General features: G+C 43.5%; 1 protein-coding gene and 2 pseudogenes across 3 annotated transcripts in view; 1 reads left to right on the plus strand and 2 right to left on the minus strand.

Moving 5' to 3' along the window:
* Positions 1 to 224: 224 nt before the first annotated feature.
* PSMD8 (proteasome 26S subunit, non-ATPase 8) overlaps positions 225 to 20909 on the minus strand; it is a 34545-nt gene continuing 13860 nt past the window's right edge. For all 3 annotated transcript variants that reach the window (XM_063937888.1, XM_063937886.1, XM_063937887.1), the window contains exons 3-8: positions 7179 to 7251; positions 6430 to 6532; positions 4831 to 4996; positions 4627 to 4727; positions 2372 to 2483; positions 225 to 1480 (exon numbers count right to left, since the gene is read on the minus strand). In XM_063937888.1, the coding sequence (XP_063793958.1) occupies positions 1343 to 1480; positions 2372 to 2483; positions 4627 to 4727; positions 4831 to 4996; positions 6430 to 6532; positions 7179 to 7251 (693 nt within the window). In that variant the 3' untranslated portion in view covers positions 225 to 1342. The remainder of the gene's footprint in view (positions 1481 to 2371; positions 2484 to 4626; positions 4728 to 4830; positions 4997 to 6429; positions 6533 to 7178; positions 7252 to 20909) is intronic.
* LOC134952899 (5S ribosomal RNA) lies at positions 12865 to 12983 on the minus strand (annotated as a pseudogene).
* On the plus strand, positions 13861 to 13979 carry LOC134951804 (5S ribosomal RNA; annotated as a pseudogene).

Below are 20909 nucleotides of genomic sequence, written 5' to 3' on the forward strand. Positions count from 1 at the left end.
GAACACCCTTAACTCTCCCCGGTCGGTGTTTCTATGTTCGGTATCCCAGCATTGGTATTTGGAGCGCTGGGATATCATACTGATCCCTCTCCCAATATTACTATAATGTAACCTTCCCACCCAACAACTCCTGTAGCTTCCCTGCTGGGGGCAAGCTGCTTCCATAGTATACAACTCATATACGCCCTACTAATAAAGTACACATTACAGTAATACATCAGATCTTCACAAAAGATCAAGTTTTATTGTCTTGTTATGTTTTAAATACAATGTTTAAACTCAGTCTTTGATTAGGTTCCGCAAAGGACACATGGGGCAGATTTATTAAGCATGGAGAAGTGATAGAGCAGTGATAAGTGCAAAGTGATAACGCACCAGCCAATCAGCTAACAGTAAATTTACATATTGGCTGGTGCGTTATCACCTTACACTTATCACTTCTCCAGGCGTAATACATCTGCCCTATGGTAACAAGGCTGTATACTTTGTGCTACGCAGAGCCATCACAGGTAACCGCTCCCCAGTTTGGTAAATTGAGCACCCCACACGGCTCCTGTATGATTTAGGCCAGACCACTAGTAAAATAAAGAAAGTGAATGGAAACGTCAGTCGCCTGGCATCTGAACCGCCGCGCTGTCCCAGAATAGGTGGCCCCTGGTTACACCAAGAATAAAGGCCAGGCAGATCACACCTGTGAATGTCATGTCCAGCGCTCAGCCACATGAAATACACACACAACTGAGCGCAATGTCAGAGAGTCACTTTGTGCTTCTGTTAGGCCGATATACATATATGGCATATACTACCGTCATTTACCAACCAATAAATCTGTCATCCAAGCAGTAAGACACTGCAGCAACACACCGGCAGTGGACTTGCGCAATGTATTATGCCCGACAGACGTTAAATTGATTGTGGGCTAGTAGGTGGAAGGATTAAAAGCCGTATCACAATTCTTAATCCAAGCGTACAAAGTATCTGCGTGACACTATCCTAATCTGCACGAGCAACGCTCCGCCAGTGGGAGAGAAAAACAAAAAGGATTTATTGCAACATTATCAGTGTGTGTGGTGCAACACAATGTATGCATCTCATTATAATGACTGAATAATTCCTCCTCTGTGCAGAATAAGGCTTCTTCTGTATTATGGAAGGAGGGGAGGGAATAACGGGTCTCCATCCAACTGGCCTGAGGAGAGGACACCAAGCCATTAATGTATAGTCTTACAAAAAGATCCCTTGCCCTGATCTATGGTGTATAAAAAGAAGAGTGAGACCGGCGAGTGAGCAGGCCAGAACAGAGAACACAAGCGGAGAGGGGGCCAGGGTGACCTCCCGTGGTTTATACAATCATCTCCAGCTGGCGGGCATATTCGATCACTTGTTTGGCTAGTTCTGTGGAAGGAATTGTGGCCTCCTCCGGATTCTGCTGTTGGCTGCTGAAACTGTAGTAGCTATTTGGGCCCAGCACCCAACCGCGCTGCAGAGACAACAAAGAGGGAGACACTTTTTAGCAAACTGTTCATGGCTATCTTCCCAAGCCTGCGGCCCAGAACACGTAGGTTACACTGTACCCATTACATACACACAGTGGGGGCAACCTATAGGCGGCTAATTATCACTGATGGTAATGTAGGCTATTAATTCACTAAGAGGTAATGACAGTCTCAGGACACAAGCCACAAAACCACCATCTCCTGTTTGTATGTGACCTCATACAAATGGCCTTTTCTTATTTACTGTGGTCGTCCAATGCCCGTGACTACGTTGGAAAACCCATTAACAGACACTGGAAGGAACCCAATTTACCTCCTGTCTACAGAACTACAATACCCATTGTCTTACATCGTGCCACATCAGCAGATACACTTCATGTCAATACATCTAGAGCACAGGTTCTCAAACTCGGTCCTCAGGACCCCACATGGTTCACGTTTTGCAGGTCACCTGTAGATTTTTAAAATGTGACAGTTGGTGATACACAGAGCAGCTGCCGGGTGACATGGAAAACGTGAACCGTGTGGGGTCCTGAGGACTGAGTTTGAGAACCACTGATCTAGAGTCATCTGGAGTCCAGAATGCCGTAAAATGACATTAAGATCAAGGCTTAAAACAATCATACACATTCTGCTTAAACGTTTTGAAGGGAAAGGAAGGAAATTGGACTTGCATTCTTACATTCTGCTTAAAGTAATATTAATAAGCTACTTTTAAAGATTATGGTTGCAGATGACGACGTCCGGGTCCAGTGAGCTGGGACAGCAACCTATGGATTTGGTTCCCCGATCGGAACTCACAGACCTTTCTCCAGACTCTGAAATTAATACAGTTTGAATTTTACCGCCAAGCGAGTTAGAAGAGACATACGCACCTTCTTTGCATAATCAGTCATTTTTTTCGGAGTATTAAAGAATAATATCCTTGTGGCCTCGTTGAATAAGATCTTTTCATAGGCCTTCTCAATGCAGCCTGCAATCTCATCCCTGTAACAAGAACACAGTTATTTCAGTTAGCGCCACCGGTCCGCATATAAATGTGCCTGTGCAAACACATAGGGGGCAGTACCGTTCTGAGTAATGTGGGCGATGTGCCATGGGAACACTTGTAACAGTAAAAGCACATTATGACTGCAACACAGATCATTTTACCTCACACCCCTGCAGTAAGAGAAGCCATGTTACCAGAATGCTCTGGTTGCCCAGAGAATGTTACCAGAATTCTATGAATTGCCCCATTATAGCGTCCAACAAAAATAAAGAAGAAGCCATTTTCTGATAAATACTCTCTCATGCACAAAATGGCACCTACTCAGAAGACAATGCTTACCCTGCTCTGCCCACAATGAAAGAAAGCGGTAGATGGGGGAGCAGAGCGAGATTGTCAGCGATTTGCTACCTGTGAGCTTCTGAAGACTGACCGTAAACAGTGGTAGGGACAGCGACACATGTAATACCACAGTATTAATAGGTAACATGAAGAATATATAACTTTTTATGACAGTATTGCAACATTTTTGAAAGCACAGCATTACAAGTCACATGGATTCGGATTAAAGTAACATTTTGAAGATCCTACGTATTGGCCAGGCTAGAATGACCCTCTAACATTTCAGGGTGGGTGCAGACATGTTAGAAGTCATTTGGTAAAAGCCATTTGATAATTGGGAGTGTAGTTATCCATCTAATTCTCATCCCCTGACTCCAGTACCGCTATCTGACAGTATCAGGATTTCCCTGTATGAGAACATGTAGAATAATTACTGAACAACTGGGATTATATTTATTGATGTGTATTTTTAAAGGAAAAATAAAAAAGGTCTGCATATAATGGTTATACTATGCTTGGCCGGCTTTCGGGATCCCGTCCGCCAGAATGCCGGCAGCAGGGCGAGCGCAAAAGAGCCCCTTGCGGACTCGCCACGCTCCAGGCACGGTGGCGTGCTACGCTATTTATTCTCCCTCCAGGGGTGTCGTGGAAACCCCAAGAGGAAAAATAGTTGTCGGTAAATTTGATTTTGTGCACCAGCTACATTACTGCAGCAATCCCATAAAAAATAGGAAGTAGAACCCCCCCCCCCCCCCCCCCCCAAAAAAAAAAAAACCTTGAAATTAAAAATTTCTCCTTACTTTGTTACGTCAGGCTGCTGTAAATTAATTATAATTCTGCAGTTTATGTAGTGTCATGCGACTACCATAGCAACCACAGTCACATAGCCGTGATGTATAGTGCCGAGAGGCTATGGACTACTTCCTCTGAGCTCTGTCTATTGTAAAATCAGACATCATCTCCGTTCACAAGGAATGCTTAGAGCCTATTAATTTATTTTAATGACTGGCAGCTGTACTCGTCTTCCCTCCAGAGAGATTTTGGAAAGGAGATACATTTGATCAAGGACAGCTAAGAAACCAGATCATACTACCAACAGTTTAAATCTGTAAACATCTACAAAATAATATAGGAAAGGGATTATATGGGTGTGGAGTCTACATGTTTATCATTTGTACTGTTCTAGATGTGTACACATATTAGAGTGGCTGAGGCAAGTCCCTATTATAGACATGAGTGTTCTTCACTGCTTGCAATGTTTTCCTCCATACCCAGCCTACAAAACGTATTCAGGTGTAATGTTAAAAACCCATCTTTGTTAAAAGCTAGCTTCCTACTCTGAAACTGGATGTCAATCATTTCACTGCTGTTTAGACATTATAAAGAGAGCGCACTGCAAGCGCATCAGATAATAAATTCATACATTGGTTACACAATGCTTCATCTCCCAGCGTCAGTCTCCATACTACTCTTCTCATAGACAAAGAAACTTTCTGTGCTTAACGTCTGGGTAAGACCAACGTGTATAGGAGTAGTTACTGAGCATGTCTGTCAGCCAGCTGCCACCAACCACCCATTACCACCTTAGCCCAGCAGGTGGCAATGTTCGCTACTGCTACCCACTCTATCGCAGAGAGTATGCTCCCTTGGCTTATCCCTATACAGTAACGATGCTTGGGGGAAGCTCTCCTACCCAGCATACCAGAAACATCTGTAAAAAGCAGGGTTCATTTTGGCAGGTTCTACAAGTCCCACAGGACAGGGAGATGAACCACAGAAAGAACCGAATAGCTGACTGACCTTATTGTGTCCAGCAGGATGTCGATGAAGAATGTGTAACTCTCCGCTGGTATATTCCCTTTGGCCAGAAATACTTTGTTATAACTTCCCTCCATCAAGTACTAAAGGACAGAAACAAGCAGGTTATCAGCGTGATGTTGGTGTATAGACTTATTCAGTCTTCTAGTCAGGACTGCTCCTGCCCAGTGCCTGGAGGATAGATACCTGTTCTAGAGAAACCGGGTGTTTTATGTATACATTTGCCTGGATCTCTTTGGCCGGCAGCCGTTCCAGCTCCGTGTGAAACTCGGCCACTCTGTTCTGTGACAAGAGGAAGAGGAGGTTGAGGCCGAGCAGCTGGTGCTTGTAAGCAGATTCCGGGAGCTCTTCCCTGAAATGACAGCGAGAACAGTCACTACTTAAAATCTGGTCATTATGCCCAAGGCACGGCCATGACAGACTGCGCCTCGCCCAAGGCACGGCCATGACAGACTGCGCCTCGCCCAAGGCACGGCCATGACAGACTGCGCCTCGCCCAAGGCACGGCCATGACAGACTGCGCCTCGCCCAAGGCACGGCCATGACAGACAAGTGTGACCACAGTGGGGACCCTTAGCAATTTGGCCAATGTAGCAGGGTCTCACTCCTCTTTGATGGTTACAGTCCATTTATACAACTTTTTTTTTTTCCAACGCAAGAGTGATGTTAGATTGGAAGTACGGACGGTGTAGTAGTTGACATTACTGCCTCACAGCACTAAGGTCATGGGTTCAATTCCCACCATGTGGAGTTTGTATATTCTCCCCGTACTTGCGTGGGTTTCCTCCGGGTACTCTGATTTCCTCCCACAATCCAAAAATATACTGGTAAGTTAATTAGCCCCCCAACAAAATTAACCCTAGTGAATGTGTCTGTGTGTACATGTGATAGGGAATATATATTGTAAGCTCCACTGGGGCAATGACTGATGTGAATTGCCAAATATTCTCTGTAAAGCGCTGCGGAATATGTGCGCTATATAAATAACTAATAAAAAAAAATTCATTTTAGCATCATCTCATTTCTTTTCTGTGTGTATAGGTTGGTTTTCTTTTCACTGATTTTCTATCGTAGTTACATTTACAATCTGCACAGACCTGCGTTTGTGGGTCTCCGATGGTCAGACTAGTCTATTGGTTGCAGCATACACAGCAGAATAGACCACTTTCCAAAGGTACAAAGTTCTGGCAATACAATCATAGAAATTCAAGTGTGCTGAGGCCGCTGCATCACTGCTGGGGGGATCCATGGAGTTCACAACAGATCTCTTCTTCTAAAGCCAGGGGAACACAGTGGGGTACCAAGCCTGCCAACTGTAGAACTTCTGGCTGCGGTTGCATCACATGCAACGTCACCAGTTAAGTGATTAAGGTATAGCAATCTCATTTGTGTTTGCTCCCACCTTTTCGGCTACAGATATGTGGATACTGCGTGGTGAATTAGTCCGTGAGGTTCCAAGAGAACCTCGCAACATATAGATTTGCTGCTTAGTCATATTCTACTAGTGTTCATTCTAGCACCCTGCACCTTTCAAATCCTGAGCAGTTACTCTTTCCTGCCTGGGGTGTCGCTCTCTGCTCTGGTGCTTCTCAGCGCACACAGGTCTGTATCACAGCACTGAGTAACAGATCAGAGTATGCTGAGAAGCATCACAGCAAAGAGCAACACCCCAGGCAAGAAAGAGGTACTGCACGGATTTTGAAAGGTGCAGGGTGCTAGAATGAACACTAGAGTCTACCCTCCCACCCAAACTTGTTCTTACTGCAAAACTAAATGTAAACTTACTTATAGTCAAAATAGTAGCACTTTAGCTGGGCCATATATCTTTCAAATGACGGGATGTCTTTCTTCAGAATGCTCCATTGTGCGCCAATTTCTAAGATATCCCCTGAAAACAAAATAAAGAATGATCAATACAATAACACATTATAATGCCGAGTATGCATTGGCTGATATATTGCGTGCCTGCCGGCGTGTGTGTACCCCTAGTATATCTGAACGGCGTTGGCTGTGTAGCACAGCCAATGGATGATACTTCTGCAGATATATCAGGCCATGTGTCTGTGTACGGGCGGTCGGCCGACTTGCTCGTACACTTGCTGCGGGGGCTGACGTCATAACTGCCCACCCAGCTGCATGACAGGGACAGACATATTGAGTGACAAATCGGCAAGTGTGTATACTTACCTGGATTGGCCCCTCGGTCTGCACGACAGCGGGGTGGGGAAATTTAAATGCACGCCCAGCTGCATGACAGCAACTAAGATATCGAGCGGCCGATCAGTAAGTGTCCATACTAAGCTGGACTGGCCTCTCTGTCAGCACGGCAGTGGGTCCCCCGACATATTTGTCAGGTGTATACCCAGCCTTAAATGCATACACTAGCGGATACATCGCAGGTGTCAGGGAGCTACAGCACCTTCTGAGTTACTATGGACTACTCTTTTCCAGATAATGCAGAGCTAAATATCTTTATTTCCTAGTCACTCTTCTCTTGGAAACTCAGGCTTACAATCGGTAGAAGTTCTACTTACTAGCCAGGATGAGCTGTTGCTTGGTCAGTTTGACGCTGGAGGTGGGTAAAAAGTTCTGCTCCAGAAGAGCCAGCTGTAAAAGAAACAAAAATTAATCAGACATTTGATGTTTAGTAAAATGTGCCCAACTATAGACCGCAATAGCCGCTCAATATCTGCCTTGGCTGCCATTTGTGCCTAGTTGCAGCCTAGAATGCTTACACACAAGTATTACTATTCATCAGATTTGTAGATGTGGCCTCATGGGATTCTCATTATAGCATACACAGTATAAATCAGTTGAATAGACAGAAACTTAGACTATGGGGCGGATGTAATGTCGCCCGAGTTCAGCAACCGTGCGGGATACTGGAAGAACTGACGTTTTTTTTAAAGGGGCAATCACTTGCCCCAATGCTGCTAATGTGCCTATCTGAATAATTATTACATTGAAAATAGATTAGAATTTATTTATATAGTGCCACTTATACCCCTTTTCCACCTGAGTACCGGGACCGATCCGGTATGTTTAACCCGGCTACAACCTGTGTCGGCCCCGCCGTTTCCACTGCACTTCGACACGAGTTATTCCCAAGTCGAATTGGTTTCCACTTAACCCGGGTAAGCTTTGTAAAAGCTATTGATGTCACTTGTTACTCGGTTCTGAAACACGGGTTATGACCGTTTCCACTGCACAGTTACCAGGGTCACTCAACCAGTGTTGAGCCGTTTCCACTTACTAAAAACCCGCATTGATGCGCGCCCCCATGCAAAAACACGGGTCAATTTAGCTAGTGGAAAAGGGGTATAATTTACCCAGTACTATACAGAGGGGTGGTCTTCAGGTTGCTGGCGGCCGGGCTCCCGACTACCACCATACCGGCGCCGGAATCCCGACCACCGGCATACAGACAGCTTTTCTCCATCTTGGGGGTCCACGACCCCCCTGGAGGGAGAATAGATAGCGTGGCGCACGTAGCGCGCCACCGTGCTCGCAGCGTGGCGAGCCCGCAAGGGGCTCATTTGCGGTCGGGATTCTGGTGCCGGTATGCTGGCTGCCAGAAGCCCGGCATCACATACTACACCTGTACAGAGAATATAGGGCATTCATTTAGTCCCTGCCCCATTGGAACTTACAGTCTAAAGTCACACACATACCCACTAGTGTTAATTGGATCAGAAGACAAATAACTGATCAGTATGTTTTTGGAGTGTGGGAGGGGTTTAATTGCTGCACCATGGGGGTCATTCAGGTGCGGCTGCTCCTGCAACCATCGAAGCAAAGTACCAATTTTCATAGAGTGACGGCAGATAAGAACCACTTGGCCCATCTAGTCTGCCCCTTTTCGGTACTTTGCGCATGTGCAGGACCTGTTCTCCACGAATGGGTCCTGCTGCATAGAACGCAGACCGGCATCAGACTGTCTTTGATTGACAGTGATGTCGTTTTTCCGGGGGCAGGGAGTGGACGGAGTTTCTGAAAATGGAGGCGTGTCGCTGCCTCTTCGCGGGTGGGATGAGGCCAGGGATCTCCGTCTGAGAATTCCTGGTCTCTGTGATGGGCGGATTGGTGCCGTAAGCCACCCGATGGTGGGTGGTTTGATCCGATGCCACTTCCTCTCGGATCACTAGTGTAGCAGGAGGAGTCTGCATGTATTAGACGCCTCCTGCTGCATCTAGATACAGCGCTATCACTGCTGCCTCCTTAGAGCTAAACCAACCGCACCTGAATGACCCCCTATGTGTCACCATGAATTGCAACGTGGCCACATAACATTAAACTGCACTTATGGCCTAACACTGGAGGCAGATATTATGTTGGCCAATTGTTACTGAACTGAGGGCCTTATTCAAGTTTGTTGACAAACCAAAAAAGTTAACAAATGGGCAAAGCCATGTGCACTGCAGGTGGGGCAGATGTAACATGTGCAGAGAAAGTTAGATTTGGGTGGGGTGTGTTCAAACTGAAATCTAAATTGCAGTGTAGAAATTAAGCAGCCAGTATTTACCATGTAAATAGTATCCATATAGTTTTTATGGATACAGAGAGGAAGGAGATACAATATGCTTCCCTGAAGCCTTCTCTGCTTGACTTATCACATAGCTTGGCTACATTGACACAGAGTTCCTGCTGTGAAGGGGGGCTGTTGGAATTACCTTTTCACACAGGATTTATACATAACCACACCAAGGGCATTTGCAGAGATTGGGCCTAATTCAGAGTTGATCGCAGCAGCTTCTACACTTTCATCCTGGCTCCTAGATTTTTTAAACATTTGTCAAGCCCTGCCCTAGTCTGGCATTCAAGTGTGTTTCAAGTGCTGAAATCTCTTTATATGTGAATAGCAAGCAATGCTAACATCTGAGCTATCATTCATCTCCCCAATGCACATTGAGTGCCATGGGGATCATATGGAATATGTTTTATATTTTCCAAATGTTTACAGTGAGATTTATAAAGGGCAGAAATTGGTACTGGAACAGTAAAATGTTAAAAAGCAACCACACAGTCTATAGTGTTCATTGTAGCACCCTACACCTTTCAAAACCCGTGCAAGTTCCTCCTTGCTGTGTAGGGAGTCGCTCACTGCTGTGGTGCTTCTAGCAGAGTCTGGTCTGCTTCTCAGGGCTGATATGCAGACTGTGCCAGAAGCACCAAAGCAGAGAGCAACACCCCATACAGGAAAGGGGAACTGCACGGTTTTGAAAGGTGCAGGGTGCTAGAAAGACCACTACTCTAGCCTTTTTAAGGGTAATACGAGCACATTCGCCGAAACCACGATTGCAGAGCGCCAAAACAAGTTACTTTAATAGACCAGTAAGAGAGACTTACAGCCTACATGATAACAGTAACGCAGAAATCTCAGTTACATACATCTGCAAACGACAAGAGCTCTCTGCTCTGGTGGGCCTACGCTACACAATAATCAATAAACTGATTGAGCAGCTACCATTTTGTGCACTGTATAATGCCATATAGATAACGGAAAGTTTTCCATCCTCATTTTACATAATGTATTTCCCTATAAAAGGCAGCTTGCGAGCAGCGCCCTCTTACCTCTTTGTTGGGCTGTAATCGTTTTATTTATTTTTTTTGCTCCAAATTGTAAAAGCGCACTGGAATATGGTGGCGATACGAAATATCTTGGTACAGTTTATCTGAGCTGCAGACCAGGTGGAAGAGTGTAAGCTCTGAAGACCAGCAAACTTAAGTGCACCCACTAAGCCAACTAATGGTTCCATTACTACAGATGTGATTTGCACAGACTTCTGCACAAACTGATTTATGATGACATGTGCTGACAGAGATGAAGACAAAAGAGAACATAATTACATGGGTTTTTATCTTTCCAGCACAGATTACCTGGCACCGGTTATCCTCACCTGTGGTATAACTGCATATACTGCCTGCTGCTCCTGCACTATATCTGTTCTCTGATCATACCTGCATGGGCACCTGTTTGCTGCCTGACAACCAATATCCTGGCATGAAACCGACCAATCTACACCCAGTTGGAGTGTCTTATAGGGTAATGCCAGGTGAGAGGATTGGTGCAACACAAAGAATACAATATACAGCTATTTTATATACAAGGGATGAAATTCTCATAATATCGTACGAGGACTTAAGGAACAAATAAGTAATGTCTACAATAAAACAAACAATGTAAAAGGTGGCTAAAATCTTATGTATGTTCACAAGTGCATATAAGAAAACTTGTAAAATTGATTGTGCACCTGATTACCACAATATACTGTGCTCTCAAATACTCAGTACTGGCATTAACAAAACACACCAATAACAAAAATAATATGCTGAAAATAGCATACCCTATTTTGAGCATCTTAGTCTTGGTGTTTTTTATACTTTTGTATTTATATGAAATGTTATTTTGGAGTACTTGAGACTACAACATGTGGTAATGTTAAGGTGCATACACCGATGCAGGCTAACAGCCGATACTGACTACATTGTGCCCGGATGCATGTACTCCGTACAGGCCCCGCCTGCACACACTATTTTCTTGCAATGCTGATCCCGCAGGACCGGGCACCGGCATCGCAAGTGCATACACACGGTGCAATATGCACTATGTTTCCATGCGATATGGAATATATAGTCCATATTGCACCGGGTGTATGCAGCTTTACAGTGAAGTTACAATTTTTCTTATGTTATATATACACTGCTCAAAAAAATAAAGGGACCACTAAAATAACACATCCTAGATCTGAATGAATGAAATATTCTAATTAAATACTTTGTTCTTTACATAGTTGAATGTGCGGACAACAAAATCACACAAAAATCATCAATGGAAATCAAATTTATTAACCCATGGAGGTCTGGATTTGGAGTCACACTCAAAATTAAAGTGGAAAAAAACATTACAGGCTGATGCAACTTTGATGTAATGTCCTTAAAACAAGTCAAAATGAGGCTCAGTAGTGTGTGTGGTCTCCATGTGCCTGTATGACCTCCCTACAACGCCTGGGCATGCTCCTGATGAGGTGGCGGATGGTGTCCTGAGGGATCTCCTCCCAGACCAGGACTAAAGCATCCGCCAACTCCTGGACAGTCTGTGGTGCAACGTGGCGTTGGTGGATGGAGCGAGACATGATGTCCCAGATGTGCTCAATTGGATTCAGGTCTGGGGAACGGGTGGGCCAGTCCATAGCATCAATGCCTTCGCCTTGCAGGAACTGCCGACACATTAAAGCCACATGAGGTCTAGCATTGTCTTGCATTAGGAGGAACCCAGGGCCAACCGCACCAGCATATGGTCTCACAAGGGGTCTGAGGATCTCATCTCGGTACCTAATGGCAGTCAGGCTACCTCTGGCGAGCACATGGAGGGCTGTGCGGCCCCCCAAAGAAATGCCACCCCACACCATTACTGACCCACTGCCAAACCGGTCATGCTGGAGGATGTTGCAGGCAGCAGAACGTTCTCCTTGGCGTCTCCATACTCGGTCACGTCTGTCACATGTGCTCAGTGAGAACCTGCTTTCATCTGTGAAGAGTGTTTTACACGCAAAGGGTTTGTCCTGCACCGACCTGTTTGGATATGTACGAGATAGTGATACTTATACCAGAAACCGGACAATAATATTAAATATATTAATTATTCCATCTGTCCATGTGGCGGTGCGCCCAGAGTCAAAGAGAGAGCAAATGTAACAAAAGAAAAAAGCATGACTCTTGTTGGGGCGCACTCTTGTAGTATCTTAGTGTCTAATGATTAGTGATGTGTCTAAAAGATAATCTATTCTTTATTTCAAACTCTAAAGATAAATGAAAACTCAGCACAAAACAAAAAAAAGGTCAATAGTGAAATTAAATATAAATAACTGCTGACATTTCAACAGAAAAAAAAAAAAAAAAAAGACATTCCCTGAAAAAATGGAATGTTCAGATCTTAATTTATGCTTGGATAATTGCATATTGGAAGATAGCTACATACCATGCTGCTTCAGTCTGCCCAAAGATCTGTACAAACTGTGTTTGTATTAATAGGACCCTAAATAGGGTTGACTTCAAGACAGGGAACCACCCCAGACTGAAATCCACCCTTTTAGTTGGAGTTTGTCTTGAAGAGATTGTGTTGGATGGTCAGGTATGAAATCTAGAGACTAAAAAAGAAGAAGTGAGAATAAGTGGAAGTGGTGATCCTGCGGTTAGTGTTGTTCCACAGGGAATGCGGTCTTCCTACTGCACTGGATATTCCCTAGCGGTCGCCCGTCTAGGTACTGACCTAGCCCACCTCCGTTTAGCTTCCAAGATCGGACGAGATTGGGAGTGAGCGTAGGGGTATGGTCGTAGGAGGACTTGTCCTGTGTCACTAATGAGAGTGCACCGAAACAGAAGAGGAATTTTCTTCTGAGAGGAGGGTGGGGGGGAGAAGGATGGGATAGAACTTGGGAGCGTGAATCTGCTGTCCTCGTTAGACGGGAGAACCGTGTCTCCTAGGAGACACGTACCCCAGAATCGTGGATGAGAGTTCACGGAAGAAAGAAAAGAAAAAAAGCAAAGAGGAGAGGGAAAATAAAGAGAATAAGATCGGATGTGAGGCTCACTGCAGTGAATGTAGGAATGATTATACAAGGCCCAATGTTGCCGTGCTGTGGAAATGGCAAGAATGATCTAGCAGGGGAAATTAAATATTAGGAAACCCCTGGAGCCTTTTTGTTTGGTGTGCCTGCAGTGGACCTGATGCAGGGCCACACACCTCAGATGGTCCTGGCTGTGGGCTATATTAATTATACAGCGGGATGCCAATGGTAATAGTAGATATAGTATTCAATTTTAAATATAATAAATCATGAACTGAAGCATCTAACGAACCTAATTGGCTATGCTGATTTCAGTCTCTAGAAGCACATAATTGAAATAAACTGTATAGCATACACAAAAGTCAACAAGATTGAAGTAGGATGAACACATAAGAAAAAAACATCACATCGATCTTATGCTCTTTATTTTCCCTCTCCTCTTTGCTTTTTTTCTTTTCTTTGTTCCGTGAACTCTCATCCACGATTCTGGGGTACGTGTCTCCTAGGAGACACGGTTCTCCCGTCTAACGAGGACAGCAGATTCATGCTCCCAAGTTCTATCCCATCCTTCTCCCCCCCCCACCCTCCTCTCAGAAGAAAATTCCTCTTCTGTTTCGGTGCACTCTCATTAGTGACACAGGGCAAGTCCTCCTACGACCATACCCCTACGCTCACGCCCAATCTCGTCCGATCTTGGAAGCTAAACGGAGGTGGGCTAGGTCAGTACCTAGACGGGCGACCGCTAGGGAATACCCAGTGCAGTAGGAAGACCGCATTCCCTGTGGAACAACACTAACAGCAGGATCACCACTTCCACTTATTCTCACTTCTTCTTTTAGTCTCTAGATTTCATACCTGACCATCCAACACAATCTCTTCAAGACAAACTCCAACTAAAAGGGTGGATATCAGTCTGGGGTGGTTCCCTCTCTTGAAGTCAACCCTATTTAGGGTCCTATTAATACAAACACAGTTTGTACAGATCTTTGGGCAGACGGAAGCAGCATGGTATGTAGCTATCTTCCAATATGCAATTATCCAAGCATAAATTAAGATCTGAACATTCCATTTTTTCAGGGAATGTCTCTTTTCTGTTGAAATGTCAGCAGTTATTTATATTTAATTTCACTGTTGACCTTTTTTTTTTGTTTTGTGCTGAGTTTTCATTTATCTTAAGAGTTGAAATAAAGAATAGATTATCTTTTAGACACATCACTAATCATTATACACTAAGATACTACAAGAGTGCGCCCCAACAAGAGTCATGCTTTTTTCTTTTGGGTTACATTTCATCTGTGAAGGGCACAGGGCGCCAGTGGCGAATTTGCCAATCTTGGTCTTCTCTGGCAAATGCCAAACGTCCTGCATGGTGTTGGGCTGTAAGCACAACCCCCACCTGTGGACGTCGGGCCCTCATACCACCCTCATGGAGTCTGTTTCTGATCGTTTGAGTAGACACATGCAGTTTTGTGGCTTGCTGGAGGTCATTTTGCAGGGCTCTGGCAGTGCTCCTCCTGTTCCTCCTTGCACAAAGGCGGGGGTAGCGGTCCTGCTGCTGGGTTGTTGCCCTCCTACGGCCTCCTCCACGTCTCCTGATGTACTGGCCTGTCTCCTGGTAGCGCCTCCATGCTCTGGACACTACGCTGACAGACACAGCAAACCTTCTTGCCACAGCTCGCATTGATGTGCCATCCTGGATGAGCTGCACTACCTGAGCCACTTGTGTGGGTTGTAGACTCCGTCTCATGCTACCACTAGAGTGAAAGCACTGCCAGCTTTCAAAAGTGACCAAAACATCAGCCAGAAAGCATAGGAGCTGAGAAGTGGTCTGTGGTCACCACCTGCAGAACAACTCCTTTATTGGGGGTGTCTTGCTAATTGCCTATAATTCCCACCTGTTGTCTACTCCATTTGCACAACAGCATGTGAAATTGATTGTCAGTGTTGCTTCCTAAGTGGACAATTTGATTTCACAGAAGTGTGATTGACTTGGAATTACATTGTAACATAGTATCTAAGGTTGAAAAAAGACAATTGTCCATCGAGTTCAACCTATTTGTGGTCTCCTATGCACGATTATTTTGTATAAAATTTTGACTGAAGTTGATGACTGCCGTTACATTTTACCCCTCTTTTTTATAAAAACCATAGTGCGTGACTATGCCCCGTAACCCTGGATATCATTATCCATTAGGAATTTATCATCTAACCCATTCTTAAAGGTGTTGACTGAGTCGGCCATTACAACTCCCTCAGGCAGGGAATTCCAAACACGTATCGTCCTTACCGTAAAAAAGCCTTTACGCCGTATTGTGCGGAATCTCCTCTCCTCTAACCTGAGCGAGTGTCCACGAGTTCTCTGTGTTGATCTAACCAAAACCGGTCCTGCGCAAGATCTGTATATTGTCCCCTTATATATTTGTAAATGTTGATCATGTCCCCTCTTAATCTCCTCTTTTCCAGTGTAAACATGCCTAGTCTTGCAAGCCTTTCCTCGTATTCCTGCGTCTCCATACCCTTAATTAGTTTGGTCGCCCGCCTCTGAACTGTTTCTAGCTCCAGGGTATCCCTTTTGTAGTAAGGTGCCCAGAATTGTACACAGTATTCAAGGTGTGGCCTCACAAGTGATTTATATAACGGGAGTATAATACTCTCGTCCCTAGCATCAATTCCCTGTTTTATGCATGCTAATATCTTATTAGCCTTCTTTGCTGCAGTCCTACTTTGGGTACTACTGCTTAGTTTGCCATCTATGAGGACACCTAAGTCCTTTTCCAGTACAAAATCCCCTAATTTTACCCCATTTACTAGGTAGGTGTTATTTTTGTTCTTGTTACCACAGTGCATTACCTTACACTTGTCTGTATTGAAGCGCATTCTCTATTTCGCTGCCCAAGCTTCTAATTTAACTAAGTCGTTCTGAAGAGACTCCGCATCCCCCTCTGCATTTATAACTTTACACAATTTGGTATCATCTGCAAAAATTGACACCATGCTCTCTAGACCTTCTGTTAGGTCGTTAATGAAAATATTGAACAATAGCGGTCCTAATACTGAGCCTCGCGGCACACCACTTAGCACTTCAGTCCAATTTGAAAAAGATCCATTAACCACAATGCGCTGCTCCCTATTATCAAACCAGTTTTTGACCCAAGTGCATATTGTGCTTCCTAGCCCTGTTTCTTGTAGCTTGTAGATAAGTCTCATGTGTGGTACAGTGTTGAATCTTCAAGGGGAACAAGAATACTAACTGAACAATTTGGATGCTTCATCAAGAACTATTTAAACTAACAAAGGGGGGCAGTGAACCAAACAGGAATAAAGAAATCTGCTCCCCCAACACAGAGGTATTGTTTCTGCAGGCAAAGGGAATAGGAAGCATATCCACAGCAACAGAAGATAATTCAGATCAAAACCAAATAAAAATAGGCAGAGAGAAGAACATAGCTAGGAACAGAAAAAGCACAAACAAAACTCTAAAAGCTATGTGTGCAAATGCTAGGAGCTTAGGAAATAAAATCCCAGAACTAACTGCAATAATGACAAGGGATGATCTAGACATTGTGGCAATTACAGAGTTATGGTACAATGAAAATCATGACTGGGACATAGCTATACCGGGATATACTTTATTTAGGAAGGACAGAATTGGAAAAATCGGAGGAGGGGTAGCAATGTATGTAAAAAATGCCATAAATACTACATTAATACAAAGTATTGAAGAAAAAACTGAGGCCCTTTTAGGTGACCATAGAAACAGGGGAAAAGTTGATTATTCGTATTGGCGTGATATACAGGCCACCAGGTCAGGAAGAGGAACTTGACAAGAACCTATTGCAGGACATAACTAAAATGGCATTAAAAGGAGAGGTAATAATCATGGGAGACTTTAATCTTCCTGATGTAAACTGGGACGTGTCTGTTGCTAGTTCCACTAGAAGTAGGAACATTTTAAATTCCCTTCAGGGAGCATCCCTCCACCAATTGGTGAGGGAGCCCACTCGGATAGACGCAATATTAGACTTAATACTTACAAATGGAGACAGATTATCGGACGTAAAAGTGGGTGAAAACCTGGGATCCAGTGATCATCAAGCAGTATGGTTCAGCATTAAGACAGAGACTGACTCGTCCAATACAAAAACAAAAAGGTGTTGGATTTTAGGAAGGCTGATTTTGTAGGGATGGGAAAATGTGTAAGCGATTCTTTGGCAGAGTGGAGGAACTTGGAAACAGTGCAGGAGAGGTGGGAAACATTAAAATGTGCAATATTGAAGGCAACAGACCTTTGTATCAAAACGGTTAGGAAAAACACAAGGAAAAGGAAGCCAGTGTGGTTTGCAAAAGAAGTAGCAAATACTGTGAGAGCAAAAAAGATGGCTTTTAGGAAATATAAGCAGACACAAAATAATGAAGACAAAAAGATATATCTTGTTAGACAGAAGGAGACAAAGAAGGTAATCAGATGTGCAAAGGCACAAGCTGAGGAGAAAATGGCCCAATCAGTGGGTAAAGGAGGCAAAACTTTTTTTTAGGTATATAAGCGAAAGGAGAAAAACAAAAGGCGGAATTATAAAACTAAAGACGGACACTGGGAGTCTTGTTGAAGCAGACAATTTAATAGCAGATCATCTTAATGATTATTTTTGCTCAGTATTTACTACTGAAAGAGAGGGGAAGGGGCCACAGTTAAGTTGCAGGGATATTCAGGAAAATGAAACAAGTACATTTACAGAGGAGAAGGTCCTAACAGAACTCTCAAAGCTGAAAGTGGACAAATCTATTGGGCCAGATGGGATACATCCAAGGATACTAAAAGAACTTAAAGAGGTGCTGGTAGCACCATTGACAGAATTATTCAACCAGTCATTAGCTACAGGAGTAATTCCAGGGGACTGGAAAAGAGCAAACGTAGTCCCACTGCACAAAAGTGGAAGCAAGGAAGAGGCAAACAACTACAGACCAGTGAGTCTTACATCAGTAGTAGGGAAATTGATGGAAACACTCTTAAAAGAAAGAGTTGTAGATTATCTCAAATCCGGCAATTTACTGGATCCCAAACAGCATGGATTCACTGGGGGGAGATCATGTCAAACAAATCTTATTCATTTTTTTGATTGTGTGACTAAAGTGATGGATAAAAGGTGGAGCCATGGATATAGCTTATCTAGACTTTAGTAAGGCTTTTGACACAGTTCCACATCGCAGACTGCTAAATAAACTTGAAAGTTTGGGATTGGATATTAGGATTATTGAATGGATAAGATCTTGGTTGAAGGATAGAAAACAGAGAGTTGTGGTAAATGGAGTGCATTCACAGGAGGGAAATGTTACCAGTGGAGTACCCCAGGGATCTGTACTTGGACCAGTGCTTTTCAATATCTTTATTGGTGACATTGCAAATGGCATTAAAGGGAAAGTATGCCTTTTTGCAGATGACACAAATGTATGCAACAGGGTAGACACACCAGGTGGGGTAAAACAAATGATTGAGGATCTAGGTAGACTAGAGGAATGGTCAAGAGTCTGGCAATTACAGTTTAATGCCAAAAAATGCAAAATCATGCACTTGGGTCTCAAAAATCCTAAAGCTAAATACAGTATTAAATGGCACTATACTGGAAACTACTGAGGAGGAAAGGGATCTAGGAGTCACTATTTCAGACGACTTAAAGGCAGGTAAGCAATGTAACAAGGCAATGAGGAAGGCTAGTCAGATGCTTGGCTGCATTGGGAGAGGAATCAGCAGCAGAAAGAAAGAAGTAATAATGCCACTGTATAGGTCATTGGTACGGCCTCATCTAGAATACTGTATTCAGTTCTGGAGGCCATATCTTCAAAAGGATATTAATACATTAGAAACTGTACAAAGGAGGGCAACTAAAATGGTGCATGGCCTACATCACAAAACATACCCAGAAAGACTGAGAAATCTCAATATGTATAGTTTGGAGCAGAGAAGGGAAAGAGGGGACATGATAAAACCCTTGATATATTTGAAAGTTTCTAACAAAGTCCAGGAGGGAAACATTCTCCAAATGAAGAGAAGCAATAGGACACGAGGACATGCACTGAGACTGGAGGGGGGGAGGTTCAGGGGAAATTTGCGGAAAAATTATTTCACAGAAAGGGTAGTGGACAAGTGGAATAGCCTCCCATCAGAGGTGGTAAAGGCTAAGACAGTAGAGCAATTTAAACATGCATGGGATAGACATAAGGATATCCTTACAAAGAAATAAGGATCAAATAGGGTTAGAGATAAAAATAATATTTAAAAAAAAAAAAAAAAAAAAAAAGGGGCAGACTAGATGGGCCAAGTGGTTCTTATCTGCCGACAAATTCTATGTTTCTATGATTGCTTTGGCAAAATCTAAAAAGATTACATCCACCTCTTTACCCTGATCTAGGTTTGCGCTTACTGTTTCATATAAGCCAAGTAAGTTTGTTTGACAGGATCTGTCCTTCATAAACCCATGTTGATTCCTTTTAATGACCTTATTGACTTCAAGGAACTTCTGAATATTATCTCTTAGAATACTTTCCCCACTATAGATGTAAGACTAACTGGTCTATAATTACCTGGTTCAGCTTTACTTCCCTTTTTGAATATAGGCACTACTTCCGCTATACGCCAGTCCTTGGGAACCATACCCGATATTACTGAATCCTTAAAGATCAAAAATAGCAGTTTTGCAAGTTCAGAGTGAAGCTCCATTAGAACCCTTGGGTGAATACCATCGGGACCTGGTGACTTATTAATCTTTAAATGTTTTAATCGGTCACAGACTACTTCCTCGCTTAAATAAGTACCTATACGTGGGATATTCTCATTATTGAGATTGTGTTAGTCCCTGAATTGGGTCCTCTCCAGTAAATACTGTTGAAAAAAAAACTAAATTTAGTGTGTCCGCTATGTCATTATCATTTTTGCTTAAGACTCCCAACTTGTCTTTTTTTTTCAAAATATTTTATTGTACATTCACGAAAAATATAAGCATACATTACAGTATACAACAACTGAAGGTGATAACAGCGGATCAACATGGCATGACAGAAAAATAGGCATCAATGGTCAGGCAAAGGAAGAGACGAGTTAAACTATGTCAGTTTCACAATTCCTAAAAAGGGGGGGGGGGGGGGCCTAGGATAAGCAATTCAAGATTGTACCAAGTGGTATGTTTTACAGCCTGTCGAAGGGGGATTTTGATAGTTTCATCGAGCATCTGTACATAAGGGAGCCATATATCAAAGAATTTTTCAATTTTACATTCTTTATCAATAGACCTTTCAAGCCACTCCATATGGAATAGATATGATAACCTTGGTAATAACAAAGCTAGGGACAATTAATCAGTAGCTATCTATTGAGACAGGATAGCCTTTTTGCTTGCAGCTGCTATTTTGGTCAACAGCCTGCGCTGGCCAAAGGGCAGCCCAGGCGTTGAAGATTGACAGTGGACGTCCCAAATAGCCCATTCAGCGGTGGCCACCACATCGACATGCAGTGTATTTTTAACATAGTTTTGTACTAAGTCCCAGAACTTGAGGACAGCTCCATAAACAGCGATATATATCTGCCTCAGGCGCTCCGCATTTAAAACATTTGGAGTCAGGAGCCGTACCCATTTGAAAACATAATTTCGGTGTGATATAGGAGCGATGTAATATTTGATAGTTCATTTCAGCATATGATGCCGA

The sequence above is a fragment of the Pseudophryne corroboree genome, chromosome 8 (genome assembly GCF_028390025.1).
Source record: "Pseudophryne corroboree isolate aPseCor3 chromosome 8, aPseCor3.hap2, whole genome shotgun sequence".
Lineage (NCBI taxonomy): Eukaryota > Metazoa > Chordata > Amphibia > Anura > Myobatrachidae > Pseudophryne > Pseudophryne corroboree.